This window comes from Cucumis sativus, chromosome 6, assembly GCF_000004075.3.
Source record: "Cucumis sativus cultivar 9930 chromosome 6, Cucumber_9930_V3, whole genome shotgun sequence".
NCBI lineage: Eukaryota > Viridiplantae > Streptophyta > Magnoliopsida > Cucurbitales > Cucurbitaceae > Cucumis > Cucumis sativus.
The window spans coordinates 1588946-1607601 of NC_026660.2; the positions used below are offsets into that span (position 1 = coordinate 1588946).

At 35.6% G+C, this 18656-nt stretch overlaps 3 protein-coding genes across 5 annotated transcripts; 2 read left to right on the top strand and 1 right to left on the bottom strand.

The window, feature by feature from the left end:
• Positions 1 to 880: 880 nt before the first annotated feature.
• LOC105435745 lies at positions 881 to 2138 on the top strand. Its single transcript, XM_011658137.2, has one exon. The coding sequence runs from the start codon at positions 1185 to 1187 to the stop codon at positions 1839 to 1841; it is 657 nt and encodes a 218-aa protein (XP_011656439.1). The 5' UTR covers positions 881 to 1184; the 3' UTR covers positions 1842 to 2138.
• A 3468-nt stretch (positions 2139 to 5606) lies between these two features.
• LOC101213740 lies at positions 5607 to 11197 on the top strand. Of its 3 annotated transcripts, none has more exons than XM_004138503.3 (4): positions 5607 to 6071; positions 6175 to 6373; positions 9961 to 10079; positions 10280 to 11197. In XM_004138503.3, the coding sequence occupies exons 1-4, from the start codon at positions 5940 to 5942 to the stop codon at positions 10718 to 10720; spliced, it is 891 nt and encodes a 296-aa protein (XP_004138551.1). In that variant the 5' UTR covers positions 5607 to 5939; the 3' UTR covers positions 10721 to 11197. The 3 variants fall into 3 exon arrangements, with proteins under 3 accessions (XP_004138551.1, XP_031743958.1, XP_011656440.1); XM_031888098.1 differs by having other exon boundaries at positions 5621 to 6071; positions 6225 to 6373; XM_011658138.2 differs by having other exon boundaries at positions 5621 to 6071; positions 6228 to 6373.
• A 2883-nt stretch (positions 11198 to 14080) lies between these two features.
• LOC101217024 (probable LRR receptor-like serine/threonine-protein kinase IRK) lies at positions 14081 to 18069 on the bottom strand. Its single transcript, XM_004138346.3, has 2 exons — positions 16086 to 18069; positions 14081 to 15890 (listed from the first exon to the last, which is right to left on the bottom strand). The coding sequence occupies exons 1-2, from the start codon at positions 17528 to 17530 to the stop codon at positions 14441 to 14443; spliced, it is 2895 nt and encodes a 964-aa protein (XP_004138394.1). The 5' UTR covers positions 17531 to 18069; the 3' UTR covers positions 14081 to 14440.
• Between the last annotated feature and the right edge of the window lie 587 nt (positions 18070 to 18656).

Here is an 18656-nt window from a genome sequence, read left to right on the forward strand (position 1 = left end):
TTTAATCGAAAAAATAGGAGAAAAAAAAGTTTGGATACTGATTTTTGCATAACTTTTTTGCTACCCAAAATCACTTTTGCACAAAATATAGTGTTTTGGCAAATTCAAAGAAAGTAATTTTAGAAAAATAACAAATCACTCTAAACTAATTTTTGAAGCATTATCTGTTTGGTGATGGTGAAAAAATGATTAATTGGGAATTACCGAATTATCTAAAATACCTTTTTTTTTTTTAGTAATTTGATAGTTCTAAAATTATTTTTAATTTTAAAAGAAAATCAATTTAAAAACAATCTTAGAAGGATGGATATCACCTCACGTTTGATGAGTCAGCATAAATAAGATGACATGGAAATAGAACTAATTTTAATTGGCCAGCGTTGAAGAAAGGCAGATGCCAAGCTGCGTGTGCGCCTCCGAACTCCATGCATATTCCTCACGCTACCACGTGCCAACTCAGCAATATATCCCGAACAACGTGGGACCCACTCATCGTGAACAAATCAACGGCCACGATCAAACCTCTCATCTCCCTTACCCATTTTTCTCCATTTTAATTCACCTTATTTTCGCGTGTAAAACTCGTGGAAATCCCCTCGACTCCACGTTCTTTTTTGCCTAAACACGTGGCAGCTCCCTCTCCTGATCACCTGCATTAACCTCCACCATAACCACAAGAAATCCACGATACCCAACTCGACAACACGGCAGGACGAGGATAATATCGTCATTGTGGATTATAAAGGAAGGAGTTGCAAAGAAATAAAATGATACGTAGCACAGAGGAGTAAAGTTATGGTGGTGAAAGAAGAACACGCGAAGCCCACGAGTTGAATACTTCGGGACTTTCAATCGAATTAAAAAAGAAAAAGAAAAAGAAAATCCAAAATTGACCATTTAAATTGGGAAGAATTTAGATTTTCGTTTTCGAGTAACGCGATTGGTGTAATCCTTTTCGGAAAAGAAAATCTTGATTAATCCTTTTCGGAATAGAAAATGTTGATTTAATCCTTTCGATTTAACCAGTCTCGTTGCCTCCTCCACCGGCGCCGTCGTTGTTTGAATCAATCACAATCAGACTTTCAGCCCAAAAGCGATTTCAAGAATTATTAGGGAAGGCAATCAATCGTCTTCCCCATCCTTTCATTCTTCTTTAATTCGTCTCTCCACTCCAACCCAATCCAATGGCTTCTTTTGGAATTCGATGTGGAGGAAATTGCGGTGTGTTGAATCTTAACGACGGATGCGATCACAAACCATTCCCTCCTCCTCGTTCTGTAGTCGCTTCCACCGCAAGATTAAGGAAACCAAGGAGTTACATTACCGCGATGAAGAGTTTAGAGCCGGTGATTAGAAGAAAAAACGTAGACGATGAAGTAATCTCATGCGAGAATTTAGATGAATGGATGAAGGAATCAGTGGTTGACATTGTGAAGAATCTTCGAGAAGCACCTCTGTTTGTAAGATTTTACAAAGAGAACGGGAAAACGGCGAGATTCGAAACGGAGAAGGCGGTGGAGGAAGATAGATGGCCCATCTTGGAAAATCAATGGAAAAACGGAGCAGAAGCGACGCCGGAAGGGATCATATTCGTACAAAAGCTTGAAGACGAAGAAGAAGAAGAAGAAGAAGTTGAGATGGAAGGGGAACCGAAGGCGTGGGGGATTGTAGTACAAGGGAGAGGAGTTGAAAGAGGAGCACCGGTGTGTTACTTGTTGAAGACGAGTAGAGCGGCTGGGTTAGGGCTATGGTGTACGCATTTCTGCTTGGTTAGGGTTAAGAATTTCAGAGAGACGACGAAATCGCAGCTTCAAAATTGTTGGTTGATGCAGAATCAATAAAGAAGAAGAACAGTGGCGGTTCAATGGTTAGATACACTCATAATTTCAAATTCAATACTCAACGTGAAGTAATTGTTCATAGTTTTTTTTTTTTTTTTTTTTTTTTTTGGGAGTTTGTGTTCTTTTGATAGAAAAGGAATATCGAAATACTTTGGGTGAGGATGAAGGAGGAGAGGGATAGTTAGTTATTTTATTTTTCATTTTTTTTATTGTTAATTATTTAGTTATATATAATATCTAATTAGTTATTTCCAAACTATACCTATGCTCATCTCTCACTCTTTTGGATTTGGATTACTTGAAGTGGTGGACACTCTAAATCTTTTTTAATACTTCCTTTAGGTGTTGGAGATGCAATAGTGTTACTAGTAAACAAAACTCTATTTTACAAATAAATATTGTTATTGAATTACTCTATTTTACAAACAAATATTGTTATCATTGATAAAATCAAATTATATATTTGATATATTTAAAATTATGCTTTAATCCGATCTACACTATCATACTAATTTTATTTTAATAAAACTATCTTTTACAAACTATAGTTTACTTCAACGCATGTTGGTATGAACGAACCTCTTTCCTTTAAAATTGTTTTTGGTATTAAAATAATATATACTTATTTATTTTAAAAAACCCAAATTCAAAAAATTGAAATACTGAGTTTGTTCTTTTCTTTTTTTAAAAAAAAAAAAAAGATTCGGCTACCATTTTAGAATTTGAAAATATTGGAATTTTGAAACTTAATTTTCATCTACAAGTAGTACTATTCAAATTTTGTTTTTAAAGGATAAATTGAGAGTTGTTGGTTTGATGGTTAATCTAAAAGAAATTGGATTAAGAAAAACATAAAAATGTAATGAATTGATTGTTGTGTGCTTTTATAGACATTTTGGTTGAATATAGTTTATAGTTATATTTAGATCCCCATTAGTTGTATTCTATATTTGTATTCTACTTCATATTTAATAGTTAATTAATTTGGTCAACTTAAACTCAAAAATTTTAATAATGGAATTAATTAATTATCCTTTCAAGAAGAGAATTAGTTAACTAAGTCAAATCATCCAACCAAAAGACAATGTTAAATACATGGAAACAATCCCACAGACAACGAGAGCTAGCTCATCTATTCAACAATTTTAGTCACATACTACATTACTCTTAGATCGTTAGATATGACAAAATTGATTCTCTCATTATTCCTCCAAGATGATAATGTTTTTTGTCACAAATTTCAGTTGACTTAACTAAACTTTCGAAATTTATAAGAAATAACTTTCTAAAGTTTCCATCTTTCACGACTAACACATTTTCTAAATGCTCGTTTATATAGTTCTTGCTTTATGGTTGAGATCGAGCCTAGGATTAAGTTAGTCACGTGAAAATTATTAAATCAATGTTTTAAAAACTCCATCTTATTTGTACATTTTGGGGTTTTCTTCTCTTTCCATAAAATCTCTACATAAAATCACAAAAACAAGGTTATTTATCTCTATCTTGTATTTATTAAAGATTGTTTGATTTCTAAGGTGCATGTTGTTGACCCCAGAAAATGTGTTTCATTCTTTTACATAATCTCAACGTAAACACACAAATCTCGAATGAAATTCGTACGTTTTGCCTCATATTGCCTAAAAGAATTAAAATTCAAGCGATATATATAGATTTTTGAACCAATATGCATAACTTTTCATGGGATTTGTATTTCTTTGCTTTTATTCCAAATCTGTCACATATTCATTTCTTTTGAATAAGAATGGGAATGAGAACAAATACGCAAGGCTACATGAAAGGTACAATTTTAGATGTTGGAGTAAAGTATGGGAAATGTTTACATCAAATATATAGAATAGGTGGTGTTATGGGTCAAATTTGGACCAAAAGGCAAAAGCTGACATATATAACGAAGAAGAAGTCATTGGGCTACGAAAATAATAGCAAATAGACAAACAAATGTGACAAGATGATGAATTGGGCTTAAGGAGAAGACTAATTAGGTTTTCAGCCAAAGTAGGTTGATCGACCTCAACTTCAACCAAGGGTGAGGTCAGGTCGACCTTCTTTAGTGAAGGATGAGGCTGAGGTCAACCTTCTTTGTTTGATGAACGAAGCTTACTACAACATGTTTTAGCCTTGAGAAGAGGATGATTTGGGTAAAAGGTCAAATCTCAACAATTTTTTCCTCGGTCTTACTAATGATTAGGTTGAGACTAAGCCTCAAAATTCAGTGTGTACATCTTTTCATCTTTTAGGTCACTCTTTCCCAAATTATAAATTTGTTGTTGTTGCCACGTGAAAGTCAGATACATTTTTCCTTGTTCAAATTTTAGCATCAACAAAATCAGGCATCCTGATGAAGCTTCTCACTAGTGACACCTTCTCTATCACTATCATCATGCATTTACTGATGTCCTCCACAGTAAGGCCCGAGATGGACTCCATATGCATAATGACCTCCTGCACCATCGTGTCCTCCTAGTCGATCGGTTTATCAGGCCATTCCGCAATGGTCTTAAGTTGATCAGTCATAGCGTCAATGTAATCCCAAATCAAGTCATAAGTCTCAAATTGTTGCATGTCGTGCTTTATTTTCTGACTGCTAGAGCTTGCCCTAGCGTCACTTTTTTTACCAGATCAATCGGCCATCTTGTCATCCAGTGACATGTTCATCCTTGGGCTGCACATAGCCAAGAACTCGATCTCGAGGCCATCCTCTACGGGGACACCATCACTGGATCCTGGCACATTGAACCTGATGTCCATGAACGTTTCCGCACGGACACCAGTCACGCGGTCTTTCCCAAACACATAAGAAAACTCATCGTTATGTGGGAAAGACTTGTTCATGAGTCCTTTTGCTGCAGCATGTGTCTAACAAATTCAAGGAAAAAACAAAGCGTTTAGTAATCCAATGTAACCCATTAGTCATATAATTAAGTTCAGAATCTTATCCGGACCTAATTTTCGAACACGTCCCTCTCGGCGATGATGCACCTGAAGTCATCGTTCCAGACGAAGTCACTCCCTATTGGGCCCCTTATCTCAGCAATGGCTTGAAACGTCTTTTTCAACAATTTTATTTAGCTTTTGATGACGGTGGTCATCAAACCGTAATCGGGCATTCTTTCTCCTAACATTCTATCCAATTGTGCTAAATAACCTGAGTTGAGGGTCCTATTGTCCGACCTCTACCCCATGTTTAAACCCTAAGGTTGGAAACCTTAGAAAGAAAAGGAATAAAGAAGAGAGAGTGGTTAGTTGAAAGTATTAAGATGGGAAAATAGGATAATTTTTTTTTAATTCTTTTCCCTCTTTTCTTTTCGTTATGCCAAACATACCTCAAGGTTTAAGCTTTTCATGTTATGGTTCAACATTTACCGTTTCAAGGATTTATGAATTATTACTTCTAAAGGTTTATAAAAAGTTATTTAGAAAACTATCAATCAAACATACACAAAACATTAATTTAAATATAACGAATTATATTTAACTAAGTAATATCATGCATCATGCTTATCCAATTTCATATATTTAAAATATCAACATATTTTGAATTACTGATGAAATTCATAATCACTCGTGATGTTCTAACACTTATAATATATAAAAATACATGAACATGTTTAACCTAAGTTTTCAAAACGGGAGCTATTCCTACAAAATTGTATTTGTTTAGGCATATTCTAAAAAGAGGTTTGACAATTGACATTTCTTTTTTTAATTGAAAATGTGATGGAGGAAGGAATATAATTTATTGGGTCTTTTTTCTTTTTTCATTGTGTTGATAAATATTTTCTTTTATAAAAAATGGAGCCTGATTGGACTTCGTCGTCTCTCCGGACGTAACGAAGACGAAGGAAAGAGATTATAACTGCAGACCTTGTTCCGGTGGCACGCCTGCGTCTCTCTCTCCCTCTCTCCCTCTCTCCTTCTCTCGTTGACTTTGACTTTTCCATTGACAACTTCTTCTTCCATCTATCTTCCTCTTTGAATTCCAATCCTTCACCTATCTGCCCTGTTTCCGCCTTCTCGATTTCTTCGCGTTTCTGTTCCATTCGCCACTCGTAGAACGACGGCAGATCTTTTCCGGCCATGAATCGTGATTTGATTTTCCTATTCCTCTTCTTCCTTTTCATTCTCCTCTCTCCTGGATCCGATGCTTCTTTCCCTAACCGTTTTTGGAATCTTCACCTCCGGTTCGCGGTTTCGAAGGATTCTCTTCAGGTTTGTTTGCTTCGTGATTTCCTTTTTCTTGATTTTTTATGCAACTTTTGGATTGCGGTTGACTTTAAATTTATATTCCGCCGTTCCTTTTTTTTTTTTTTAGAGTGTAGCCCCAACTCCTGGTCCTAACTCTGTTGTCAATGGTAAATTGAGTAGGGGCGCCCCAACAAATTCTCCAACTCCTGCAATCCCTCCATTTCCCAAATCAACTGATGGGTTTACTACAGAGAAGTGTGACTCGTCCTACAAGACTTGCCATGACCTTAAGGATTTGATTGCTTGCCTTCTGTCAGCAGAACAAGGTAATCGCGTTTTTTCTTCCTTTTTAGTTTCTGCCATGAGACTTTTTCTTCTCCGAATAATTTAAGTTTTTTTATTTGTGAGGACTGTACCTCCTTTTAATTTAGAAATGAGCATTCTTCTCATGATGCTCTCTGATTATTGGTTAATGAATTTGGTTTTTCATTGCAAATTTTTGTTTGCTATATATCCTTGTGTTTTCTTTCCAAAATGATTAAATGTGTTTCCATCAACGAACTTAACATGTAGTTATTTTGCTGATAATAGTGCATCCTACTTGTAGCACCCGTTACTCTTAGTAAGCCTGCCAATTAACTCAGCTTTGGTTAGAACAAAGAAGCTAGGGGATGTGGGGAATTATTTTCCAACTTTCAGTCAACAGTGAATGTGTGTATAAAGCTCACCAAAAGAAATGAATGGAAGTTACCTATCAGTAACCATGATACTTCAATCAAACTCCAATGTGATGGGTTTCAAAGATTCCAATCCTCAAGGTGAGATATGGTGAATAAACCTTCCCCCCAAAAGATTCATGCCAGAACTACAAAGCTCTGAGCAACCAAAGTTTCCGATTGAAAGATGATTTTATCTATCCCATACCCCTATAAGCCAAGTGTGGGAAACTTCTTGGAATGAACCAAGAATGTTTATATATGCGTGGAACTGGGAATATTCATGTGTGGGAATGTTAGAGAAACATACGGTAAAGCTAGCACCTAGCAGTATGTAGGTTGAGAACCAAAATTACTTGGTGGGACTTGGCAACTGTAGTAAGAATTTTAAAATTATCAATCCATTATTGGGACTCTCATCTTATCAGTTGATGAGGAAAAGATTTCACTTGCCTATCAAGAATAGCTACTATAGGAAGCATATCGTGATAGTAAAATTGTCAGATAGTTAAGTAGAGGCAGTTGTTGTCACGTTCGTTCTAGGAGGGTGCAAATTGAAGTTACTAAACGGTGAACATGGGAAAGCCAATGCAATCAGACATAACTATTAATGACCGATCTAATTCTCTAGTTAATACTTAGTTTTAGTCCTGGAGGATAAAACCAAACTGGTATAAAGCATGGATTTATAGAGTATTAGATAAGTTGCTATATGGATTCATGTACCAACATTGTGAAGTATTTGAGGTATGTGCACAAGGGATACTTTTGAAGGTCCTTAGCCTAGATTACTAGTGGCCTTGGTGGAAGGCCTTGACATGACACTAGATGCCTATTGTGATAAATGTCTAGGAGTCTAGGACAAAGAAGTAGAGGGAAAAGTGACTTGTTCAAAGAATTGATGCTGGGAAACTCTCGCACTCTTGGCAGTTGCCACCAAATCTAATGAATTTGATGTATGGTAAATAGTCGGTCTGCAATATCATTATTGTACTAGAACCAACAAAATTTTCATTACAAAGTCGCTTTTGATTTGCACACGGTTATTTGAATAAAAAAAAGTGGGCAATTTTCCTTTAGGGAACTCCATCATCTGATTGTCAATTAGGAATGCTTAAAAATGCCCAATTGATATGAATTGTGATCGATATAACTGGTTGCCTTATTTAGTTGTGTTATTCTATTATGTTGTCAATGTTTGTGACGTGCAAAATGAATTAGGGAAGGGAGATTGTGAGCAAGTTCATTGGTTGGGGTGCTAATGGTAATGTGTTAGGTTCCCACCTTAAAACTTCCTGCATATATCAATATAACACACACAAGCAGCAATCGACAAGAACAACACTGTTCTGCTGAGAAATTTTTGCAGCAGTTCAAATTTCTCAACACCACAATTACAGGAAAGCAGAAATGTTAAGTTTAAGCAACAAAGATAACTCCCAGTTATTTGTGGGAGTTAGTTTCTCTCCTCACAGGCCACAATTCCCTCCAAAATTCCATGATGGCCATGATTTCTTTTGCCTACGAAAACCCACAGAACGTGCTTTTCCATACAATGCACAATCCTTCTGTAAGGTCTCTCCCTTACTAAGGTACTTTTATTAGAAGAAAACGAAAGAAGCTCCAAGGCAATACATCACTCTCCAGCCTATTAATAGAAGACCAGTAATCCTCCTCTTCTCACTCTCAAAAATTCACTAAAAATCAAGCTACCCTCTAACATTCTCTCAGCTTCTTAGCTCTTTTATATTCTCCCTAGTCCTGCCCCAACAGAAAAATAACAACCTGTGTTCCCCACGGCTCACGTAACTACCCTTATGTTAGGTTTGCACGAGAGCTTACATAATGCTTTTGAATGCAAAATTTGAAACAACCAACAACATCCCCAGGTCCCCACTAACATCTTTCAAAAATAAAAAGGTCCCATTAATCAATATCATAGCTATGTTGTGATGTGAAACGTAGTTTTGTGCAAAGTACTTTTTAAATTAGGAACATCTGCTTAGAATAGTGGTTAAAAACTTCAGACCTGAAAGATAGGATTTGAGGTTGGCAAGATAAAAGAAAGCCTTGGTTGGAAGGAAATTTTGGAATGTCCTTAGTTTACAGAAAATAAAAGATGGACTACTGTAATTATAAGACATGAAAAATTTCATGGGCTTCGTTCTAGATTTAGTGTTTCGAAGCCTACCTCTCTTCAGAATCGATCCTAGCAAGAATGCACTTCATAGACAAGTGCAAGAGTTAGAATATAAATGTTGTTATTGGTCGTAAGGGTATTACTGGTTCTGTACTGCATGATATTTTATGAAAAGCGATGCTGAACTAACCATAATGGTACTAAAAGCTAAGTTGTAATTGCAACTAAACTGACCAAAATGGTTCTCCCAGGTGCTTAAGTACCTAACACCGTACTGGCAGTTCTGTCACTTTCTTGATCTTGGTTGGTTGTTGGTTGTTGGCTGTGGTTGTGGTTGTGGTTTTGGACATGGGCTTTGACCCATCTATTGGGCCTAGCTATTACTTCAGGCAGTGCCAGACTTTTCAATCCAAGAGGATGGTGTCTGGTATTTGTATGAGGTAGCTGAGTAACAGACATGATTGCAATATAGGTGTTGCTTTCTAATAACAAGGATTAGGCATCAAAGGATGGCCCTACTCTAAGTTATAGTAACAGACTTTGGGGTTAGGAGGATTGTATTGGAAGTTTATTTGTGTTCCCCAGCATTATTTCCTCCAATGATCATAAAGTGTCTAAGAAAGAATCCGTTGCTTCTGTTTTGCCTTGGGTTTTCTTTACCAAATATCAGGAAGCCTGCTGATGAATCGATATGTCGTGTGGTATAGAAGGCTGCTCATATACGAGAGCTCCTACAATCAACTGTCATAGGCTCTAGGTTAGGCATTCAAGGAGGGGGGGAAATTATATAACCGCATAAGTAATTTATCAATGGACAAGCTTTCTTCAAAATATTAGTTTTGTGATCAAACATCAATCTGGAACTGTTAAATTGAAAATGAAATCTTACTGCTAACTTTGAAAGGATAGGTTTCTTAATTTGAATATAAATCTTTGAAAAAAAAATTGAATATAAATCTTATTGCTAACTTTGGAAGGATAGGGTTCATTTTCATTGTGACATCAGTCTATGTTAAGCTTCCTTGGCCAGTATTGCTAAAAAATTGTTTTCTCACAGCTGAGGTTGAACAATATCTTCTGATCCAAAATAATGGGGAGACTTCTCTGAAAGTGAATGTTACAGTTTCTGACACAAAATACAAGGAGATTCAAGTTCCTGAGCATCATGCCAAAAAGGTACTCGTTAATCTTTGCGAGAATTGAAGTTTTTTAGGTAAGTTACCAGTCAGAAATTTGCTACCCCAAGCAAAACAAAGGTTTCTGAAACCGTCTCTTTGGTTTTAGATTTAAATTGTGAAATCTAAATCTACTAGTTTTCTGATTCTAAAGGGTATAGCTGGAGATTCATTTGTGCTTCATTTCATATTCTATTTCAGGTTAATATTTCAGACTTTCCAGGGAATTCAATGATCATATTAGATGCTGGAAATGGGAAGTGTATAGTTCACCTAGGATCATTAACAAAAAACGGCAGCATTTTTAAGCAGATCTCTTCCTATGTAACCCATTTAAACCTCGTGTCCGGATCCTATCTACTATTGTCAATTGTTTTTATCGTTGGAGGTATATGGGCATGCTGCAAAATGAAAACCAAGGAACGCCATGCCAATGGAATCCCATATCAGGAGCTGGAATTAGCAGAGCATGACACTTCTCCAACCAACGATTTGGAAGCAGCCGAAGGTTGGGATCAAGGCTGGGATGACGACTGGGACGAGTCAAAGCCTTCAAATAAATCCAGCTCCGACATGAAGGCAAATGGTATTAACTCTAGAACTTCTGATAGAAATGGATGGGAAAACGATTGGGACGATTGAGACAAGAAATAACTCAAAAGTTCTGCATACTCCTCAATCTTGAAACTCAGTAAACTTAGTGAACATAGAAAATTCTTAGGATGAAAATTCTGCTTCCCACACCATATCTCATCATATGGTAAAAAGTTGTGAGCTCATTTTTTTTTACTGTTGAATTACAAGAGAACAAAATGTATGCTTATCACGATAGGTAAATTTTTGGTTAAATTACACCTAGGTTAATATTTTTTTACCTTGATAAACAATAGATCTCAGGTTTCCTGTTGGTAAAGCTGGAAATTGGAAATTGGAAAGTGCAATAATGTTGCTTTTTTTTTCTTTAGTAAAGATCATTGCAATGATAAGAATATTTTGGTGTTGTAATGTTAAGTGATAGCGTGGTTACATAGATCAAGAGGGTATCATTTGGGCCCTCAATAAAGTGTAAACCAAAACAGAGAAAAGGTTTTGAAGTGCGCAGTTTATTTTTGTTCCCCACTTTCTCATCATTCACTCCAAGTTTTATTCAATTCCTCATATATTCGTTTCAATGCAGCTTTGAACTTAGAGATGTAAACATTTTTTGAACTATGTAGATATTTATATTTATACCCTTTAATTGTGTTATAATTTCAATGGTCCCACACAGTTACACATTTCTTAATCCTCATCATTTATCTTTCTCAATTAATATACAATTTATTCTCTCTATATATTTATTGTTCTGATCAGTTATGTTTTTCAACCTCTCATAATTATTCTCTACGTTCTTTTTGTTTAGATTCTATTTGATTTCTGGCTCTTTGTTTTTTTAATGTTAATGTTGTGGTGGGTGTTCAATTTGGTCTATAAATTTCAAATTTACACTTTCAACTTTTACTTTATATTAAATATTCACGTTCAGTAGTGTAACATTAATGTCTCTTAATTCATTTAAAACAATCATGAAATGCAATTTTAATAGTGATAAAAAATAATGAAAGTTACTTGATTGTGATTCTTTTAAATTAACTAATAGATCGCATTATGGTACAGAAAGTCAGTGAAAAATAATAGTTAAAAGTATAAATTTGAAAATCTAAAAGCTCAAAATTCAAATTCAAATTTTATTTGATGAATTTCTAACATTTTTAAAATTTGTAAACTAAACTGAAATAAAACTCAAAATTTAATAATTAAGCCTTATAAATCTAACCTATTAAATTATGAATAGAAATTAACGTAAAAATAAAAGGTAATTTTTTCATTTAAGAAAAACACTTTTAATTAAAACTCTTTAAACATCAAATCAAACGTTCAACATTTTTTACATTTAATAATACATTTTATTTTTCTTAAGTTATCTAATACACAAAAATATTAATAAACATAAATTGACACATACACCTTTTTAAAAAAAAAAAATTAAAAAAAAAACCCCTTTATTTCGAAAAAGAAATAATAAAACCCATGTGCTAAAGGGCAAGTTAATTAATGCATGAAAAATTAATTAAGTTTTTCTTGAGCCATAAATACTAATTATTTAGTTTAATGTCTTTGTTTACTTTTTTTTTTTCTTTGGACAGCTCATTGGCCCTGCAGCCTTTGCACATGGCCTTCATTAATCTTATTCATTCTTCACATTAAATTAACAAATAAATATGTTAAATCTTCCATTCTATTCTCTTCCTTCTATGTTATCATATTTTTCTATTCTTATTTTTTATTCTACTTCTCTTACTTTTCTTTTTAATGCATCAATTTGATAACAAACATTGACCATTCAATTCAATACTCGAGAAAGTATTTATTTATTTTCTACTTCAATTAATACTGTTATGGGGATACTACTTGTTACTTGTTTATTTCAAAGTTCAAAACTTCCCTAATAAATATTTTGTTTATCTATCTTTCTAAAACCAAACGCTCCCATTGTTATGCTCACTTTAATAATAATTAAAAAAAATCATAAATATTTCATTCATGTTTGAAAATAATTTTAAAAGAGTTTAAATCAGTTTGATCATATCTAGAATCACTCCAAAACTTAATACTAATATATTACACGTTTAAGTACAATTTTCATATCTTCAAATTTTGTTTTTAATGATTAAAAACCATATTTAAGAGTAAGAAAATGAAAGAAAATAATTTTTATTATTTTAGATTCATTCTCAAACACATCTAAACTAGAGAAAAAAATATTGCTTGTTAAAATACTTTTTCGGATAAACCCAATTCATTTATTAAAAAAAAAAAAAATAAATAAAATGAATTGAAGTTGAGTATATTTAGTAAAAGCAGGCAATTAGAATCTGATTGAAGATTAGTGATTTGTTTTAATGAGATGAGTTTTAGTTTGAAATTGGGACATCAAAAACAAATTATATATAAAAGAAAACATTGGTAGCATTATTGAACCAAAACTTAGAGATTATGAGGCAGACACAATGACATAATGGAAATACTTTTTAAAAATATATATATAAAAAAGAAGAAGATGAATAGTGGGACAGAGATATTGTTTGTCATGTGTGGTTTTTAGTATTGCAAACTTTTTCACTGGCAATGGGTTTTTCTTTTCTTCAAAAATAATAATCAAAATTGTGGTTTTTGTGCACTTTGGGTTATTCTATTCAGTACTTTCCACTTTTGGTCCCAAGTTGGTGCTGAGAATTATGACATTTCTTACACTTTCATCACACTTTTTGACCTCTTAACTCTTCTTTCTTTTTCTTACTTTCTCTTCTTCTCTTATTCTTCTCTCTCTCACATGATCAAAATTCACTTTGTTCATATCATCACTTACATCAAATTTAAATTTTGAATTACATTTAAACTTAGACTTTACTACTAATCCGCTATTAACAAAATGTAGTTGGTATGGCTATGAAGTAGTACGATCCTAATCTCGATTTCTATGTATAACATGTCTAACTTTATAACATTTGAGTGTTAAAAGAAAGTGGTAAGAAATCAATTAAATCTATAAAAATTATTATGTGCAAAAAAAAAAGGGTTGTATCTTACTTATCTACTGACTTCACTTGTAAGGAAGATCTTCTCTTATGTTTCTTATGCAGTTTTCTTATACTTGTCCCCTTATACTGTGCATTTAATTAATAATGGTGTCCCACTAATATTTTATTATTTTGTAATTTAATATGTATGGTTTTTATTACTTTTTTTGGGTGCAAAACAGCATGTTCTAAAAGTTCTTATATCACAGTTTGTTTGTTCTGATTGGCAGTGGATCTCATTTCTTTGCATTCTTCTGTTAAATTCCTTTCATGAAAGGTTAGGAATGTTGGAGAAAGATGTGATGTTCACCTCAAAAAGTGCCAAAACTTCCAAACATAACCAAATATAAATTAGTAGTTTGTGGTTTAAAAAGAAACATACTAACAAAATGTAGGTATGCCTGAGTTTTATACCAATTTATCTACTAACTTTGATCTTGAAATAAATAGACAAATATGAAAAGATAAGTGAGAGGTTAAAGATTTTCGATGGGGGGATCCAAAGTGGAACCCGGTGAAGAGGAATCCGGAAAACTCAAACATACACAAGAAGAAAACTACTAAATACAACAGGCATTAATAGAGCTACAACAAAAGGAAAAAAGTAACAGAAAACTCTCAACATTTTTTGATGTTTTCATCTACCTTAAAACGATTGATCGAACAAACCGGATTCTTCTTCGCCGAGTGACCTGTGTTGAATCCCTTTTGTAGAGATTTGTAATAAGAAACCAAACTGGATTCATCCCAATTCTTCTTGGCCTTCTGATGGACATCTGATAAGCTCTAATATATTAACAACCTCTGCCATATCGGGTCGGTTCGATGGCACCTGAGATGTGCATATCAAGCCTAGTTTCACTACTGGTATGGCCTCTTCTAATGGAAAATTCCTCTGGAGCCTCCCATCAATGCATTCCTCCACCCGACCTTCTTCCAGCTCCCGCCGAACCATGTCGCAAAGTACCACCACGTCGTCTTCCATGTATTCCACAGGTCTCTTCCCTGTTACCACTTCAAGAACCAGAACTCCAAATCCATACACATCACATTTCTCTGTTATCTTAACCGTTTTGCAGGCAAACTCAGGTGCCATGTATCCTAGTGCGCTTTGTATCTTGCTGCTCAGCACGTACCGATCAAGCATCGGTAACAATCTTGCTAAGCCAAAATCTCCAACTTTAGGTTCCCCCGAACTATCAATCAGTACATTGCTTGATTTTATGTTGTAGTGGATGATGTTCATTTGGTGCAAATGTGCCAAGCTTTTCGCAGTTCCGAGGATTATGTTGAACCTTTCATTCCATGAGAGGATGTTTCCACCCAACCCTTCATGAAGCTGTTTATACAAACTCCCTCCAGACACAAATTCATATATGAGAAGCTGCAGAGATGGAGTCCAGTAATAACCTTCTAAAGCCACAAGATTTTGGTGCCTAACTTTCCCCAACTTCTTAACCTCCCTTTCAAACTCTTCTTGAGATTTGACTAGACTTGAAACAGTGAGCTTTTTTATTGCAACGGGATGTCCATCACGAAGAACAGTTTGGTAAACAGCTCCAAATCCGCCACGGCCAAGCTCACAATCCTTGTTAAGGAGAGCATGTGCACCGGTACTGAAATCAGGCTCTCCTGAAAACATGACAAGCTTGCCAGAATTAGCATCCGTAGTTGGGGAGTGGCTGAAGTCATCCCCTCCTGAAAACGTGATGGCTGCTTCAGGACGATTCGCAGATGACCGAACATGGAGGTTAATGACAGTGATCGCAACTACACCGACGAGGATAACAGCAGCTGCACCAATGGCAATGAGTGCAGAGATGCTGAGGATGATTCTTTTGTGACCAAGAGTTGTAGGTAATGAAGTAGAACCCGCGTCAGAAGATGAGTTGGGGTTGAGAACAATGGGCTTTGGAAGGACACCTGGGCAAGACCTCTTGACAATAGAACCACAAAGAGAAGGATTTCCAGCTACAGAGGAGGGGGAGATTGTATTGAAAAACCCACCTGCAGGTAGTTCACCTTGCAGATTGTTGTGAGAAATGTTAAACAAAAGAAGGTTAGGAAGATTAGCCAACTGTTTTGGCAATGCACCACTGAGATTGTTTGTTGACAAGTCCACAATTTGAAGATTGATCAGTTGAGACAATTCTGCTGGTATGGAGCCAGTTAATCTGTTTTCCGATACGTCCCTGCAAAATTGAAGCAGTATCAAAGAGCCGCATCGATAATGTAAACTCAGGAGAGACCTCAAACACTCTCACAATGAAATAGAATCGCAAAAGCATTGAAATTTATTTGCTGTCATTATAAGAAGCACAGTTCAACCCAGCAAAAATGAAAGAATCCTACAAGAAAATGAAACATCAAAGCAAAAGACCACTTACAAAGTTACAAGTGAAGAACAGTTCCCCACTGAATTTGGAACCCCACCCTCCAGCAAGTTCTTCCCCAGTCTCAATTCTTTCAAAGATACATCTCTGCCAAGTGTTTCGGGAATGCTTCCATTCAACTGGTTCTCACTCAAGTCAAGAAAAACCAAGGCCTTCAGGCCTCCAATACTCTCCGGAATAGCACCAACAAATGAGTTCTTACACAGATTCAACACCTGCAAGCTACTTAATATCCCAATATCAGGTGAAATTTCACCAGAAAATGCATTGTGAGACAAATCTAAAACTTGAAGATTAACAAGAGCCTTTCCCACAGTTGTAGAAAGAGAGCTTCTTTTGATATCAGAAGGCAATACATTTTGCGAACCCAGCTTCAGAATCCAGGCCGGAAGAACACCGGTGAGAGAACCGTGACCGAGATCCATAGCTGAAAGGTTTTGAGATGGAACTATGGACTCTGCCAAGCTACCAGTTAAACCATTTCCGGAAACATTCAAAACCTTCAGTTTTTGAAGATTCCCAAATGAACTTGGAATAGGACCAGAAAACCTATTCCCTGAAAGGTCCAAGATTTCAAGGCCTTCCATTCCACCAATCCATTCAGGAACCTCCCCTTGAAATAAGTTCCTTCTTAAATTAAGAGTACTGCATAAACTAAGCTTCTTCATTGTCGCCGGAACGTTGCCGGAGAAAGAATTTTCACTGAGATCAACAGACCTCAAGAGCATACAACTCCCAATGCCATCTGGGATCTGTCCAGAAAACCGATTCTTCCCCAAATTAACAGCTCGCAAATTATTCATACCCTTCACCTCCGGTGGAATTTCACCTTCCAAAATATTATCAGACAAATCCAAAGATCGAAGCCCAGTTAAGGACCAAATCCCAGACGGCAATGAACCTGAAAACTGATTAGAAGATAAATTTACAGCAGCAAGACTGGAACAAGAGCTCAAACTTTCCGGGATTTTCCCTGAAATTTTGTTGTTAGCCAAAGAGATTACTCTCAACGACCCACATTGCCGGAAGAAATCATCCGGAATCATCCCATGAAACCCATTGCCGCTTAAATCAACCACTCGAAGATTTTCAAAGCGAGCATTATTGGGACTTAAATTTCCAGTAAGATTGTTGTTCGCAAGAGAGAGTTTACGAAGAAACTGCAATTGAAGAAGACCACGACCAAGCCTGCCATTGAGTGAGAAGCCATCAAGATTAAGCTCAACAACTCTATTGGATCTGGGGTTGCATTTTAAACCAACCCAATTACATGGGTTATCGTCATCTTCATTCCACGAGGCGAGTTTCCCTTCAGGGTCTTCAATGTCGGCCTTGAACACAATCAGCCCCAAAACGTCTTCGTTCAAAGGTGGGTTCAGAGATCTCACCAACACTGGAACCACAACAAACAAGACGAACAACCCCAGTAGCCTTTTCATCTTCAAGAAAACACCAGAATTATACGCTACTAAACACAACAAGTTCAAATAAACCCCAAAGCCATGCCAAAACTTTAAACCTTACCCAGTACCAACCAACACCCAAAAATTAATCTCCCCAACTATAATACCACAAAAATTTTCATACCCGGAAAGAAAAATGTTAAAAAGAAACGACAAATTTACTTCGAACGGCTAGATTTGGGATTTTCGTCGTCCGCAAGAAAAATCAGGAAAGGAAGGAACGACAAGAGATGGAAAAACCCAGTGAAGAAATATAAGAGAAAAGAAAACCCTTTTAAGAACACAGAGAGCTTCAAAATCTTTCACTCATAGAAGCTAAGGGATTGAAGCAAAGTAACCCCACAGAAAAAGAACAACAACGAAACAACCTCAAGACACAGAAATTTCTTCAGCTCAAAGCAGAGTATATAACTTCTAACATCTCCTACACTAACACTCCCTTTCTATCTCTCCTTTTCTCTCTCTCTCTCTCTCTCTCTCTCTCTCTCTCTCTAGTTCGCTCTGTAATCCATTTGTGAAAGAGAAAATAAATGGAAGTTTTATTCTTCTTTTATCAACGGGAAAAAGCGGAGTGGGGCGCAGAGAGGAAGACGAGGTCTCAATCAATACAGATTGTGGAAACGTGGCACTGCCAGAGTGGTAACGCCTCCGATGTGGCAAACACGTAGTCCTTTTCAGCCAAAATGGCATTTTTTTTTTACATTGTGGAACACGTGGCACATCTTCATTAGCTGAACTTGGAATGCCCGAATTATCGGCTTAACTACACAAACGCCCTTCTTTGTTCCACATAATTACCGCTTTTGCCACAAAAAATTCCTAACGATAAACTAACAATATTTAATTCCTAAATTGTGTTTGTGACAATTAGATTAGCATTTTAATTAATCAACGCATTGACATTGATTGGAAGGATTAAATTTAAATACTTTTTAAAGGAAATCTATGTACTATTATGATTTGGTGGATATGATATCATTTTCATGTTAGAGATAATAATTAGTTGGCAATTAAAGAAAGAGTGGCAATTTAAGTAAAATTAACGAATTTAGAGGGTAAAGGTGGAAGGGGAAAAAGGAGTTGGGTGTGGGTGTGTGTGTAG